Here is an 11,815-nt window from a genome sequence, read left to right on the forward strand (position 1 = left end):
CACTGGAGGTTTTTAAGGACAGGCTGGATAGGCATCCTTTGGGGGGAATTTAGGTGATATTGGCCTCATTTTGGAGCAGAAGAGTGGACCATACCGACACCTTACCATGCAGGTCTCTGTGATCCTGGAATAAAACTTGCAAGGACCCCAAACAGCCATGGCATTGTGTAAGCACTGCAAGGAGCTGTCACAGTCATCTCATGACATGGGGTGTGGGCTGGTTCCTTGAGTCATTCTAAGTAGCTGAACATGATGGTTCCAACTGGGCCTGTTCCACCAAAGACCCTGGGGTGCAGGGTGGTGTACAAGTTGTGTGGGAAGCTGTGAGGGATGGCGCAGTGTCAGGAGACGGGGTCACAACTGCTCTGCCTGGCTGGGTCCATCCACCCGAGTAGCTGAGTGTTGACCTGTGTCTATCCCAGGGGCTTTAGCAGAGGGACACAAAGCAGTTGTGTCTCTCCTGTCAACAAACTGTAGTGCAGAAAAAGGCTCCACAGACAGAAGAGCCCAGCCCATGGCAAGGCCACCAAGAAGCACTGAAACCCCACATGCTGGCAGGTTCTGCAATTGCCCATCACACTCTGCTTGCTTGCAACTTCTCAGGCAGTTTTCTGTGACAAAACAGGAGCCCCATTCCCCCCCTGCAGACACCACAGCGCCCATCTCCCCAGTCTGCTCTTGAAATGCTTGCAAAAGATGGGGAGGAGAAGCCCAGCCAGATCTCCATCTCCAAGTTTCTCCTGAGATGGTCCATCCTCTCCTGGGGGACAGCTCTATGCATCCAGTCCAGTAGGTCCCTGAGCTGGAAACAGCTGGAGGCCAGAAGAGTGCTGGGGACGTGTGCGTTCATTTAACAATTGCACATGGAATATCATAAATACCTGTACTCCCCTGCCTGACTGGTGGCACATGAGGGTTAGCTGTGTGCACAGCTGCACGTGTTAAACAAAATAACCTGCGCACAGGAGACAAGCGTCAGAACCGGACTCTCGCACATAGTCACCAAAGGCTCAGGGAACAGGAGCTCACAGCGCGTTTGAAGGTGGCTCTGGGCATGCGCTACAGCAGAGAAGGCAGAGAGTCTAAAGCACGCAAAAATGATAAAAGAAGAAGAGGGAAAGCTTTGATCAAACAGAGAGTGGGAGCGGGGGTGCCAGAGATGCCTGCAGAGATGGAAGCAAAAGCAGGAGTTTGGAGGACTTGGTACGTGAGAAGATACGTAATTCCTCTGGAGTCAATCAAAGGAGGGCCAGAGCAGCCTAGATGCAAATTACCACTCAGCTCCTCCAACGTCCCTAAGCCTGTTTTCCCCAAAAGCCGTGGGGATGTGCAGGCAGAGGAGATCTTAAACAAAATAACTTGGGGGTTTCTTTAATTTTCCTCCTAGTTTCTGAGCCTTCAGGTAACTTCAGACAGTTTTTTCCAGTTTTCCTGTACAATTGTGAGAATAAGGAATGTCTGGGATTTTCTCTGAGTGCCACAAAGGCCCTTGTGCAATTCCTGGATTCCAGCAGCTGAAGGTTAAAAAAACCCAGCAACTGAGAACCATGCCCACAATGTCAGAAAAGCCGCAATACTGCTGAGAGAGACTCTAGAGACTTTATGGTTATGTACTGAAAGGTGTGTTCAGGCACTGCAGGTTTGTGCATATTCATTTTGTCAGTACTACTGGGACAAAAAAAGAACACAGCAAAATCAGAGTGTTCACACTATCTCTGATACCAAGATACCTTTCACCGGAGTGTTAAATGTAGCGTAACCCTGAGCGCTATCAATAGCTGAGTTGAGACAACACCCATGTTTTACAGGGCAAAGTTTGGCTTTTGTTTATATTTTTACATTGGAGACAGTGCTTATGAAACAGGGAGAACCCGGGAGGTAACAGAGCAATATCTGTCAGGTGTACGAAGGCCCCAGCACACACCGCTGGGGATCAGGGTGTTATCAGCAAAGCGTGAGACTGGAAATCACTTCCCACAGCCTGTGACGTTACTGGTGGAGGCGGAGAAATTGCCAAACTCAGGTCTGATGGTGTCTCTTCCCACATTTCAATTCCATTTCCTCAGAGTACTATCAAAGTGCCTGCAAGTTTCACCACCACACATAGCTGTGTAGAGGAGAAACTTCTCTACTTCGAGGGTGCCAGAGCATTGGAACAGGTTGCTCAGAGAGGTTGTGGAGGTCTCCTCTGGAGACATTCAAGACTCTCCTGGACACATTCCTGTGCAATCTGCTCTGGGTGACCCTGCCTTAGCAGGTGGGTTGGACTAGATGATCTCCAGAGGTCCCTTCCAACCCCAACCATTCTGTGATTCTATGATCCTGACACCCTCACTGAGGAACTGCCTGCAGCATTCAGCCTTTGTTAACAATCACAGAACTGATACAGGAGGGAGAGATTCTGCATACCCTCACCCTAGAAGATCTTGTTTAGTGCTTGCGTTTTATGAGACATCAGAGACTCAGCCGTAGGACACCAGCCAGTATGAAGCCAGGCTCATCGCTGTTTTTTTGAGATCAAGCTGAAGGGAGATGCACCAGCTTCATATTGGATACCCAACAGCACCCGAAGAGACATGGCTATTGGAAGCATCAAAAGTATTAGCTCAAGGATGGGCTAGAAACAGAGGTGTGATAGATCTCTGTCCAAATATACTTCTTCTCCCCACCTCCCCTGTTCTCCCAGGTATTCAGCCCGCTGCTCCCCTGAGCCCTACCCTTATTTACTCCTACAATTCTCATATACAAAAACAGCCAGCGTGATCACTTTGCCAGTACCAACAGTACTTAACTTCTACCTCCTTGTGTGATACCAAGGCTCTTTGTTCACCTGCCATCAGAAGAGAGACAGGAACTATTCACTCGTCTGAAAAAGTAGCTACAGACACCCGCAAAATCTACGCTCCAGCTAAAGGTCAAACCTTGTGCTGCCAGACCTGCGTGAGGCCAGGACAGAACAGCGAGGGACATGGCACGTGTGCCAGCAGAACTGTGCTGTGCTGAGATTAGCGCAGCCGCCACTGCTGCGCAGGAGAAAGGAGCCTTTGTGAGGTTCCCCGAAGTAGGACGAGAAGCGCAGGAAGCACTGGGGATGGGGGTTGAGGTGTTCCGATAGAGCGCTACTTGCTGAGACAGCAGGTGGTGCTCCAAAAAAAATGCTGCTCTTCTCAGGTGACAGGGGAAAAATTGTTCCTGAGCCTGCCATTTAATACAAACATGCCAAACATGTGCAGACCCGCCATGTTAATTTAAACAAACAAACACACAAAAAAACAACACGCAAAAAACCCCAACACACAATCCAACAAATGCTGGTGAAACAAGAGTAACTGTGATGAGATCAGAAACCCCTTGCCCAAGACAGGTATCTTGTTAATGAAGCCTAGCCACAGTGTTTTCAGTCCCATTTTCCTCTTCCTTCTCCAAGACAGCTCAACATTTAATGATTTCTTATCTAAAACACTCATTACTGTCCTGCTGGGGAGTGCGGGGGATGAGATATTCAGCCTTTGCATCAAAGCCGTTACGCTGACAGTGCAGTTCTGACTGTCAGCCAGAGATGTTTGGTTTTCCCGGCAAACCTTTTTTTAAGTACACTTCAAACAACCTCCTTTCATTTTTCCCCACTAAATTTTCAGACATGGGCATGGCACCTTGTTTCCCACCATCACTTGTGCTGCCTTCCTTTGCTGCAGAACATACTGGGACCTGTAAAATCATATCACGGGGATTTTTTTTTTTTTAAATTAACACTTGGAACAGATTATTCCAACTCTGTGTGATGCCAATTTGTACTTGATAACAACCTTGACCACAGTATTGGGGAGGTGCCACTGTGAAAATATCTTCTAGGCACAAGGCGGTAAAAGCCTGAGTTTTGCTGTAGAAGCGAGCAAACAGCTGAAGTATTGGCTCTTGGGGAAATGTGAACTTTGGTCTCTGCTGCCCTGTTGGGTTTGAAGCTTATGAAAACATTAAATCATAGAATCACAGAATGTTAGGGATTGGAAGGGACCTCAGAAGATCACTCAGTCCAATCCCCCTGCCAAAGCAGGGACACCTAGATGAGGTTACACAGGAATGTGTCCAGGCAGGGTTTGAATGTCTCCACAGAAGGAGACTCCACAACCTTCCTGGGCAGCCTGTTCTAGTGAGATTATATGATTAAATAAAATTATATGATTAAATGAGATTATAGTAACTGCAATCGCGGGTTGTTTTGGGCGGAGCAACAGATGTGACACAGGGAGTCGCCTGTGAGGGTGGGGGGGCGTAGGTACAGAACTCCAGAAGCCTGGAGGCCTTTCCACGTTTACAGTGACCCAAACCACCTCCCCACGCAGGCCACCAGGAGCCTCCGCAGCCCAACAGGTAACGAAAGACAAACCCCGCCCCGCACTGAGCCGATGGGTGACAAAATGGCGCCTCGCTCCGCCCCCGCGCCCCGTGAGCGCTCCGTATCCCCGTCAATCAAGGCGCCGACCCACCCGCCGAGGGCGATTGGCTGAGGCGACGGAAGTACCGTGAGGTAGGGAAGTGCGCGTGGGGAGGCAGGTGGGTGAGAGGGGGCTGCGCTGGTCGGGGTTTCACGCCGCGCTCTGCCCGGGTGATGAGCGGCGTGGCTGGCGGTGCCCACCTCTCCTGTAACGACGGCTGCTGCCTGGCCGCCGACCCCCGATAGCGGTTGTGTGGCCGCCGTGAACCTCCCCCCCCCAACTCCCTCCCCGGCCCGTAACGGCTGTTGCACGGGCGCCCTCAACCCCCCCGCCCCTCACCCTCTCATTTTGGCATAACCGGGGTGCTGCCTGCCCGAGCTCCGTGCAAGCCGTCGGGGTGGTTTCCCAGGCCGGCCCCCCGTCAGTTGTTGGGGGTCAGGGTTGTGCTCTGGGTCTCCTCAGCGCTGCTCTGCGCCGCCATGTTTGTGCTGGTCGAGATGACCGACACGGTCAGAATTCCTCCCTGGCAGTTTGAAAGGAAACTGAACGAATCCATTGCTGAAGAGCTAAACAAGAAATTGGCCAACAAGGTAAAGTGTGGGTCACGTATAGGTTGATGCAGGTGTCATCACATCCCTTCGTTTTATCTGTTCCTGATGAGATGTGTGGGTGAGGTGTCAGAATGATTTGGATGTGAAGGCCATCCCCAGCGACTGAAATATCAAACTATAAACAAAGACACAGCCATGTATTGTCTCAAAGGGGATTTTTTCTGATGGCTACTGCTGTAATGGAAAGGTACTGAGATGCCAGATGAGGCAGAGAAGTATGGAAGAGAAGTGAGAGTAACTGCTGGTCTGTGTGTAGAGTAGCAATCCGAAATGTGGTCTGAAAAACTAATATGAGCTGTCTACAACTACCTGAAAGGAGGTTGTAGTATAAAGGATGTTGGTCTCTTCTCCCAAATAGCAAGGGATAGGATGAGAGAAAATGGCTTCAAGTTGCACCAGGGGAGGTTCAGGTTGGATATTAGGAAAAAATTTCTTCATGGAAAGGGTTGTCAGGCACTGGAACAGGCTGCCCAGGGAAGTGGCGGAGTCACCATCCCTGGAGGTGTTTAAAAGATATTTAGATGAGGTTCTTAGGGACATGGTTTAGTGCCAGGGTTAGGTTATGGTTGGACTTGATGATCCTGAGGCTGTCTTCCAACTGAGGTGGTTCTATGAGTGGGAGAATTTTTAAAAAGACGATGCAAATAAATGTAGAACAATAATAATGGAAGATTAACATTAAAATGTTAATAGCTGGTTTGGTCTGTGCCCAATATGTGAAATATGCTGTGACAGCAAGAAATTGGTGCAGGATATAAAGGAGTGTTATGTCACAGACCAGGAGGTCACAGTTTCCCTGTGCAGCCCCTGGGACTGTGGTTATGACATAGCTTTCAGTGCGAGGCAGGAGCAAAACTCAAAGTGCGGCTTGGGAACGTAGCTCAAAAGAACAACCTGAAGCGATTGAGGGTTGTGAACAGCAGATTATAGAGACAATTTATTTTGTAGGCTGTGGAGCTGTTTCAGAAGTGGCAGAGAAGTCAAGAGTTGTTGTCTCTGCCCAGGGCTAATATAATTTAAGACAAAGGCAAGCCCAGAGGCTTCTGAGAGTACAACTGCAGCGAATAGTGTGTTTAGCCTTTGGGCAAGCTGTGGGGCTGGTGAATGATGTCTGTGGGCAACTGTTCACTGTTTCGGAGGCTCAGCTTCTCTCACCACTGACAGTTACCCCAAGGTTTTCTGTTTGTAGCAATGCTCTTTCAGTGCCAATGAAAACACCTCCTCCCATAACACTTGAATGAGCTGGGGGTTTCCCTGCAATGTGGTGTGATTGGGGCCAGGGCTGTTGAAGGGAGTTCACCGAAACAGCCTCCTTCCCATCTTGCCACCTCTGTGTTGCCTTCTTTTGAAAAGGTGTGTGCAGTGTACAAATTGATGGTTTGCTTGAATTAACGTGTTGGCTTGCTTAATTTAGTGCTTTTTAATGACTTTTTTTTCTTCTTTGAGCAGGTTGTGTACAACGTCGGCCTCTGCATCTGTCTGTATGATATCACAAAACTGGAAGATTCATACATATTTCCTGGAGATGGTGCATCACATACCAAAGGTATATTCTTGTCCTCAGTTATATAGTTTTGCGGAAGGTTAGTGATCCAGCAGTGTAAAGTGATTTCAATTGTTAGGGAAAGTAAATGAAAAGGACCTTACTGAAGTTCATAGCCTTAACTCTGTTACTGTTAGGAGGGCAAGAGGAACATGGTGAAAATCTCTTTCCTTTGCATTTTTTGGGTACAAATACAGCTTTAAGATAGCCAGTCCTGTTTGCATCTCTAGCCATAAGCATGGGATAAGGAAGAGGTTCATTTAATTTAAAATTACTGGAACTGTGCACATAGAAAATAAGTTGTATTAATTGTTCTCTGTTTGTCTAGTATTTTCTTCTTTTTGAAGCTTATTTCCCCTAGCTAGAATGTTGAAATATGTTTCTAAATATAACATTCGTAGAGCATTTGATGCTGTTTTCCTAGTTGGAAGTTTTGCTACATTTTTGTTTGAGGCTTAGACAGATCTGGTTCAGCATACATCTCTAGTGACTTTTTTTTAAAAAATAAGAAATGACTAATGTATTTACTTTTGACTTTTGGCAAATCTGAGTGAAAACTGGAAGTAAATGCATAAAAGCAAATTTAATATAATTTTTAAGGTGAAATAAGTTTCTTCAAGCTGGAAAGAGGCACATTTTTCTATCTTTAATGTTCAGTACAGAAACATAGCATGAGCAAATGAACTGTTTCCTGTTAGAAGGGAATGGAACTGATGGTATGTGGCTCCCCTTTGTCTAAATTTTAACTCAGTAGAAATTACTCCCTGCAACTAAAAGCTTCTCTAATACTGAAGGAGGATGACAGGCTTTCCTGCTTGCTTTAATCTCCATTCAGCTGCTTAACTTTGAATTACCCCTTGAACTGAAACAAGAGAATATATTCTCTCTGAGCTTGGGGAAAAAAGTCTGCTTTCAGAATCTGGGGTAGCACTTCAATAAATCCTGCCGTATCTGGTAATAGCTCTTTGTCTAACGTGCTGCCTGATTTTATGTAGAAGAGGAGTGCAGAGTATGAACAGCTAAAATGATGTTAAATTGCTCATAAGCATTGTTTGGCTAAGATGGGCTTAGTGTAGCCTTCTTATAAATTATAAATTATAAATTATGTTAGAAACATAATTTTATTTAACCTGGCTGAGAAATACAGTTGTGTTAGAGAATCGTATTTACTGTGATAATATTTGATATCAAATATTTAATTTAAAGAAAACACATCATTGCTGACAAAAATAGAAGGAGCAGAAGTATTACAAGAAAGTATAATTTTGACTGATATTCTTGGCCTTGAAACATTGTGCGGGAATGCTCACACCGTAACTAAAATAGAGGCTCTGCTCCATATTCTTCATTGATAGTTTTATTCTGTGAAGTTAAACTCTTGAAAGCTTAATGAGCAGAGAACAGGAGGCAGTTGATCAGCCACTGTCTTAATTCATACAAAGCAGTTAGGAATCTGGACTTTTATTCCTGTTCTTCTATCTAATCATTGTCTGTAAGGAAATTGTAAAAGAAGGTGGGTAAGTATTTTAGATGGCATATGGGATGTGGGATTTTGTTTTAATGGCTGCCACCCTGTGGAAGGAATACAGTTCACTAATGTGGGCATAAACATTAATGATATGTTTTCTTTTAAGTGCATTTCCGCTACGTGGTCTTCCACCCCTTCCTGGATGAGATTCTGATCGGGCAGATTAAAAGCTGCAGTCAGGACGGCGTTCACGGTAAACCCGGCTGTGCGAGGGATACGTGAGCTGCAGAGCTCTCGGTCTGGTCTGTTGCAGTGCTGTGATTTCAGGTGGTGCAGTGCTGCCTGTGGGCTGGTTACAGACTGTTCCTGGCCTCTGGCAGCTTCCCTGGCCCTTGGTTTCTCATCTGTGCTCCCGTCTCCTTTTGTCATTCCTGTACATGCCCAAGAACAGGCATCTGGAGCATAGATTGGATTCGTTTTCTCACTTCAGTTAGCAGAACTTGGTCTTTTGTTTTGTTTTTAAAGTGGTGACATCAGCTCGTGTTGGTCTCAAACATCTTCCCTGTAGTTCTGTGCAAATTTGTGATGGTTCCCTGTACCTGAAAACATGGCAGGGAAATGTCTTTGTGAGCACAAAGTGCAGTCAGATTCACAGAATACATAATTGATGAGTTGCTTTTCTTTCTTGTAGGAGTCTTCCATGCAAGCGAGCTCCTCTACTCAGTTATTAAGTTAGGACGATAAGATTATCTTGGGTGCATTTGTTGCTGAATTTGGGCATGTCCATTCTCTGATAAAATTAAACATCATTAAACCTCAAAGGGGAGGTGGGGACTGTTCTAACCTTATACTGGTGTTTATTTAACATGTTAACTGTGTGATTTCTAAGCTTTTTTCTGTTACAGACCTCTATAGGCTCACTCATTTCTTGGAATGCTTTCATTTCCCATCCTGCTCCGAACAGCCTTTTCCTTTCCCAGCGGGTGCAAAGACTGTGCCCTCTGTTCCTGTATTAACTTTCATCTGGGTGGTTGCTTTGATGCCAACTGAAATTGAACGTTGTGGCTCAAAGAATTATTCCTGCATGATCTCAATTGTCCATCCTGAAAGAGGAAGGAGAATGAATCTAAGAAATGCATTTTAGGAATCGCTGTGGTGCATCATTTGCAAAGAATTGTTTTCAGTCTTAATCAAATTCATTTCTCCACAGTTTCTATTGGATTCTTCGATGATATTGTCATCCCACCAGAATCCCTGCAGCAGCCAGCTAAGTTGTATCCTTTGATCACCTTGGATAACTTCACTACTTCATTTCAAAAGATTGTGCAGTGCTGGCCCAACAGGCATTCACTGCCACAACAATGAAGGTGCTCAGTGGCAGAAGCGAAGCTGTTGTGTCGGGCCAGTCCTGCAGACTGTTATCACAGCGAGACAGGCCTCACGCTTAGGAGGTTTTGCAGGACCATTGTGCCCACTGAGAGAAATGAATGGCAGCGTCCTCTGAACAGACGCATTGTAATCCCTGACGCTGGTCTTGACTGTTGCTGAGGACAGAACGTCGCTTTTACCACATCATGTCATGTCTAGATACGTGGTGTGTCTAATACACTTACTTGTGGTAGACAAAGTCATCTTGGGTTTGAGGGTTTTTGTTTGTGTGCGAGTTTTTTGTTGTTGGGTTTTTCTGTGGGAGTAACCCCAGCTCTGCCCAGCAGTGCACATCTTGAAGGAGGAAAATCAGAAACAAAGCAGGGGTTCTGGGCTGTGCAGGTGATGACCTAGGACAGGTTGTTGCAGTTTGAGAAATACTTGTGAAAATGCTTTGAATTGGGTCTTTTCCTGAAAATGCCAGGACGTCATCCGTCAGGCCAAATGCAGATTGTTTCCATTCTTAACCTGTGGCGTGGCCAGCGATGAGGCAGAGCAGGTGTGGGTGTGGGAATACGAGACGGAAGAAGGGGCCCATGACCTGTACATGGACATTGGGGAGGAGATCCGCTTCCGAGTTGTGGATGAAACATTTGTTGATACATCACCGACAGGTCCAAGCTCTGCAGAGGCTTCCACTTCAAATGCCACTGAAGAAGTCCAGAAGAAAGAGGCGCCCTACACTCTTGTGGTAACTATGCGCATAATTCGCAGAACCTTGCGAACGTTGTGATTTATTCTATGTCTAAAATAGCATTCCTTTCCCAAGGAACTGATTGCTTTAAGCTGACTATGAGGCAAACAGAGTCATAAAATGAAAGGAGTGGAAAATGGGAGAAACAAGATTGTTCTTGTGGTTACTGTGTGTTTGCATTGGAACACTTTGTGGTTGTTGGTGGAGTTCCCCTGGGAAGGCTGATTTAAAGCAGACTCTGGATGCAGGAGCTGCAGGTAGGGGTGAGCACAGAGCTGGGAGAACCACATCAGGATTCACACAGCAGCTAAACAGTCTTTGCCATGCTTTGGGGTAAGACCCATGATGCGTACAGGGCAAGAGATGGATCTAAACCAGGGAAGGCTGTTTTCTCCCAGCTAGAGTGTGTTTAGACAGTGGAGGTGGAATGGGCAAGTGCTTGATTTTTAATGGTCGAATGTTTAGTTTAGTGGTGACAAGGTTTAAAGGAGTCTGGGGAAGTGCTGGGCAGGCTCTGACAAGAAAAAATAGTGACTACCTCCTCCACAACTCATGGGGGAGAGATTTTATATTTTTATGCATTTACTCCTGTATTCTCTTTGCAGTTGACAGTTGCACACTCTGTTCTTCTCTCTGTGAACAGGGATCAATCAGTGAGCCGGGCCTGGGCCTCCTGTCGTGGTGGACAAACAGCTAGCTCCAGTCAGAGCCTGCTCCACAGAAAGGCTTTCCAGTGGATGTTTGGGGGATTGTGGGATCATGCTGGTGCTCATTGCTCCTCTGAAGCTGAATGAGAAATTAGACCTGTCAGTCTCTGTTTCCCCTTCAGCTTCCAACCTGCCAGATCGAGACAGTCTCTTTCAAGAAATGTCTTCACTGATCTGTAGAAGTGAATTTACAGGCACAAAAAGCCTGGAGCACAGCAGCAACAAACTCAGCTGGAGCTTTGGTCTCCTGCCCTGCAGGGAAAACTGGGGAGGTCTTTCCTTGCCTGAGTTAAGAAGGGAGTTGACTTTGGTGAGTGAAAGCAGGAGAGAATGCCTGTCACGAAGTATTGCTTCCTTGGGCTGAGAGCTTGGTCTTGGAGGGGTAGAAATCTGCCCTTCTTTTGATGGGAAATAAAGAAGAAACAGCAAAAGAATAAAGAGGTGTGGTACTCTGGAGACCTGGAAAATGCTGCTGCTGGGAGGGCAAGGGTCACTTTCTGCTAAGAGTGGGAACTGAACCCATGGGTGAAGTCAGCCAAAGAGAACTGGAATGGCAGTTAATTTACCCAAAAGTAATTTAGACTCTATGAAGATGACCACTGTGGAAGGCTACAGGCTGCTTATTGTGCTGAATGGAAATACTTCATTGGGTGGGCTGTATTTATGTAGAATGAGCTAAACTTTGCAGCAGTTTGGCTGAAAATACATAATTATGAACTGAAATGGACCAGGGCTGCTTTAAGCAAGTTAAATACTTGTTTGTGGGGGGTGTGTTAATACCAGACATGGAATAAATAGTAAAAAAAAAACCACACAGCCTGCCTTCCTGTACAATTTGTGGGGAAACTATTAGCTTCCTGCCTAGCAGGAAGAAAAAGTTGCCTCCTGCAGCTTAGCTACTTGGATTTCAAGGCAGACAGTGTTGAGC

General features: G+C 46.2%; 1 protein-coding gene across 1 annotated transcript; it reads left to right on the forward strand.

Moving 5' to 3' along the window:
* The first annotated feature begins 4,534 nt into the window (after positions 1 to 4,534).
* Positions 4,535 to 11,701, forward strand: POLR3H (RNA polymerase III subunit H). The gene is made up of 6 exons (XM_065859950.2): positions 4,535 to 5,026; positions 6,497 to 6,593; positions 8,225 to 8,311; positions 9,269 to 9,332; positions 9,970 to 10,177; positions 10,824 to 11,701. The coding sequence occupies exons 1-6, from the start codon at positions 4,916 to 4,918 to the stop codon at positions 10,875 to 10,877; spliced, it is 621 nt and encodes a 206-aa protein (XP_065716022.1). The 5' UTR covers positions 4,535 to 4,915; the 3' UTR covers positions 10,878 to 11,701.
* The last annotated feature ends 114 nt before the right edge of the window (positions 11,702 to 11,815 follow it).

The sequence above is a fragment of the Patagioenas fasciata genome, chromosome 1 (assembly GCF_037038585.1).
Source record: "Patagioenas fasciata isolate bPatFas1 chromosome 1, bPatFas1.hap1, whole genome shotgun sequence".
Classification (NCBI taxonomy): Eukaryota; Metazoa; Chordata; class Aves; order Columbiformes; family Columbidae; genus Patagioenas; species Patagioenas fasciata.

Excerpts from the sequence above, each read along its gene's own strand:
- POLR3H (XM_065859950.2), top strand. The coding sequence starts at position 4,916 with ATGTTTGTGCTGGTCGAGATGACCGACACGGTCAGAATTCCTCCCTGG. Across the intron at positions 9,333-9,969 it reads CTGCAGCAGCCAGCTAAGTT|CGATGAGGCAGAGCAGGTGT; the intron begins GTATCCTTTGAT and ends TGGCGTGGCCAG. Across the intron at positions 10,178-10,823 it reads AGGCGCCCTACACTCTTGTG|GGATCAATCAGTGAGCCGGG; the intron begins GTAACTATGCGC and ends CTCTGTGAACAG.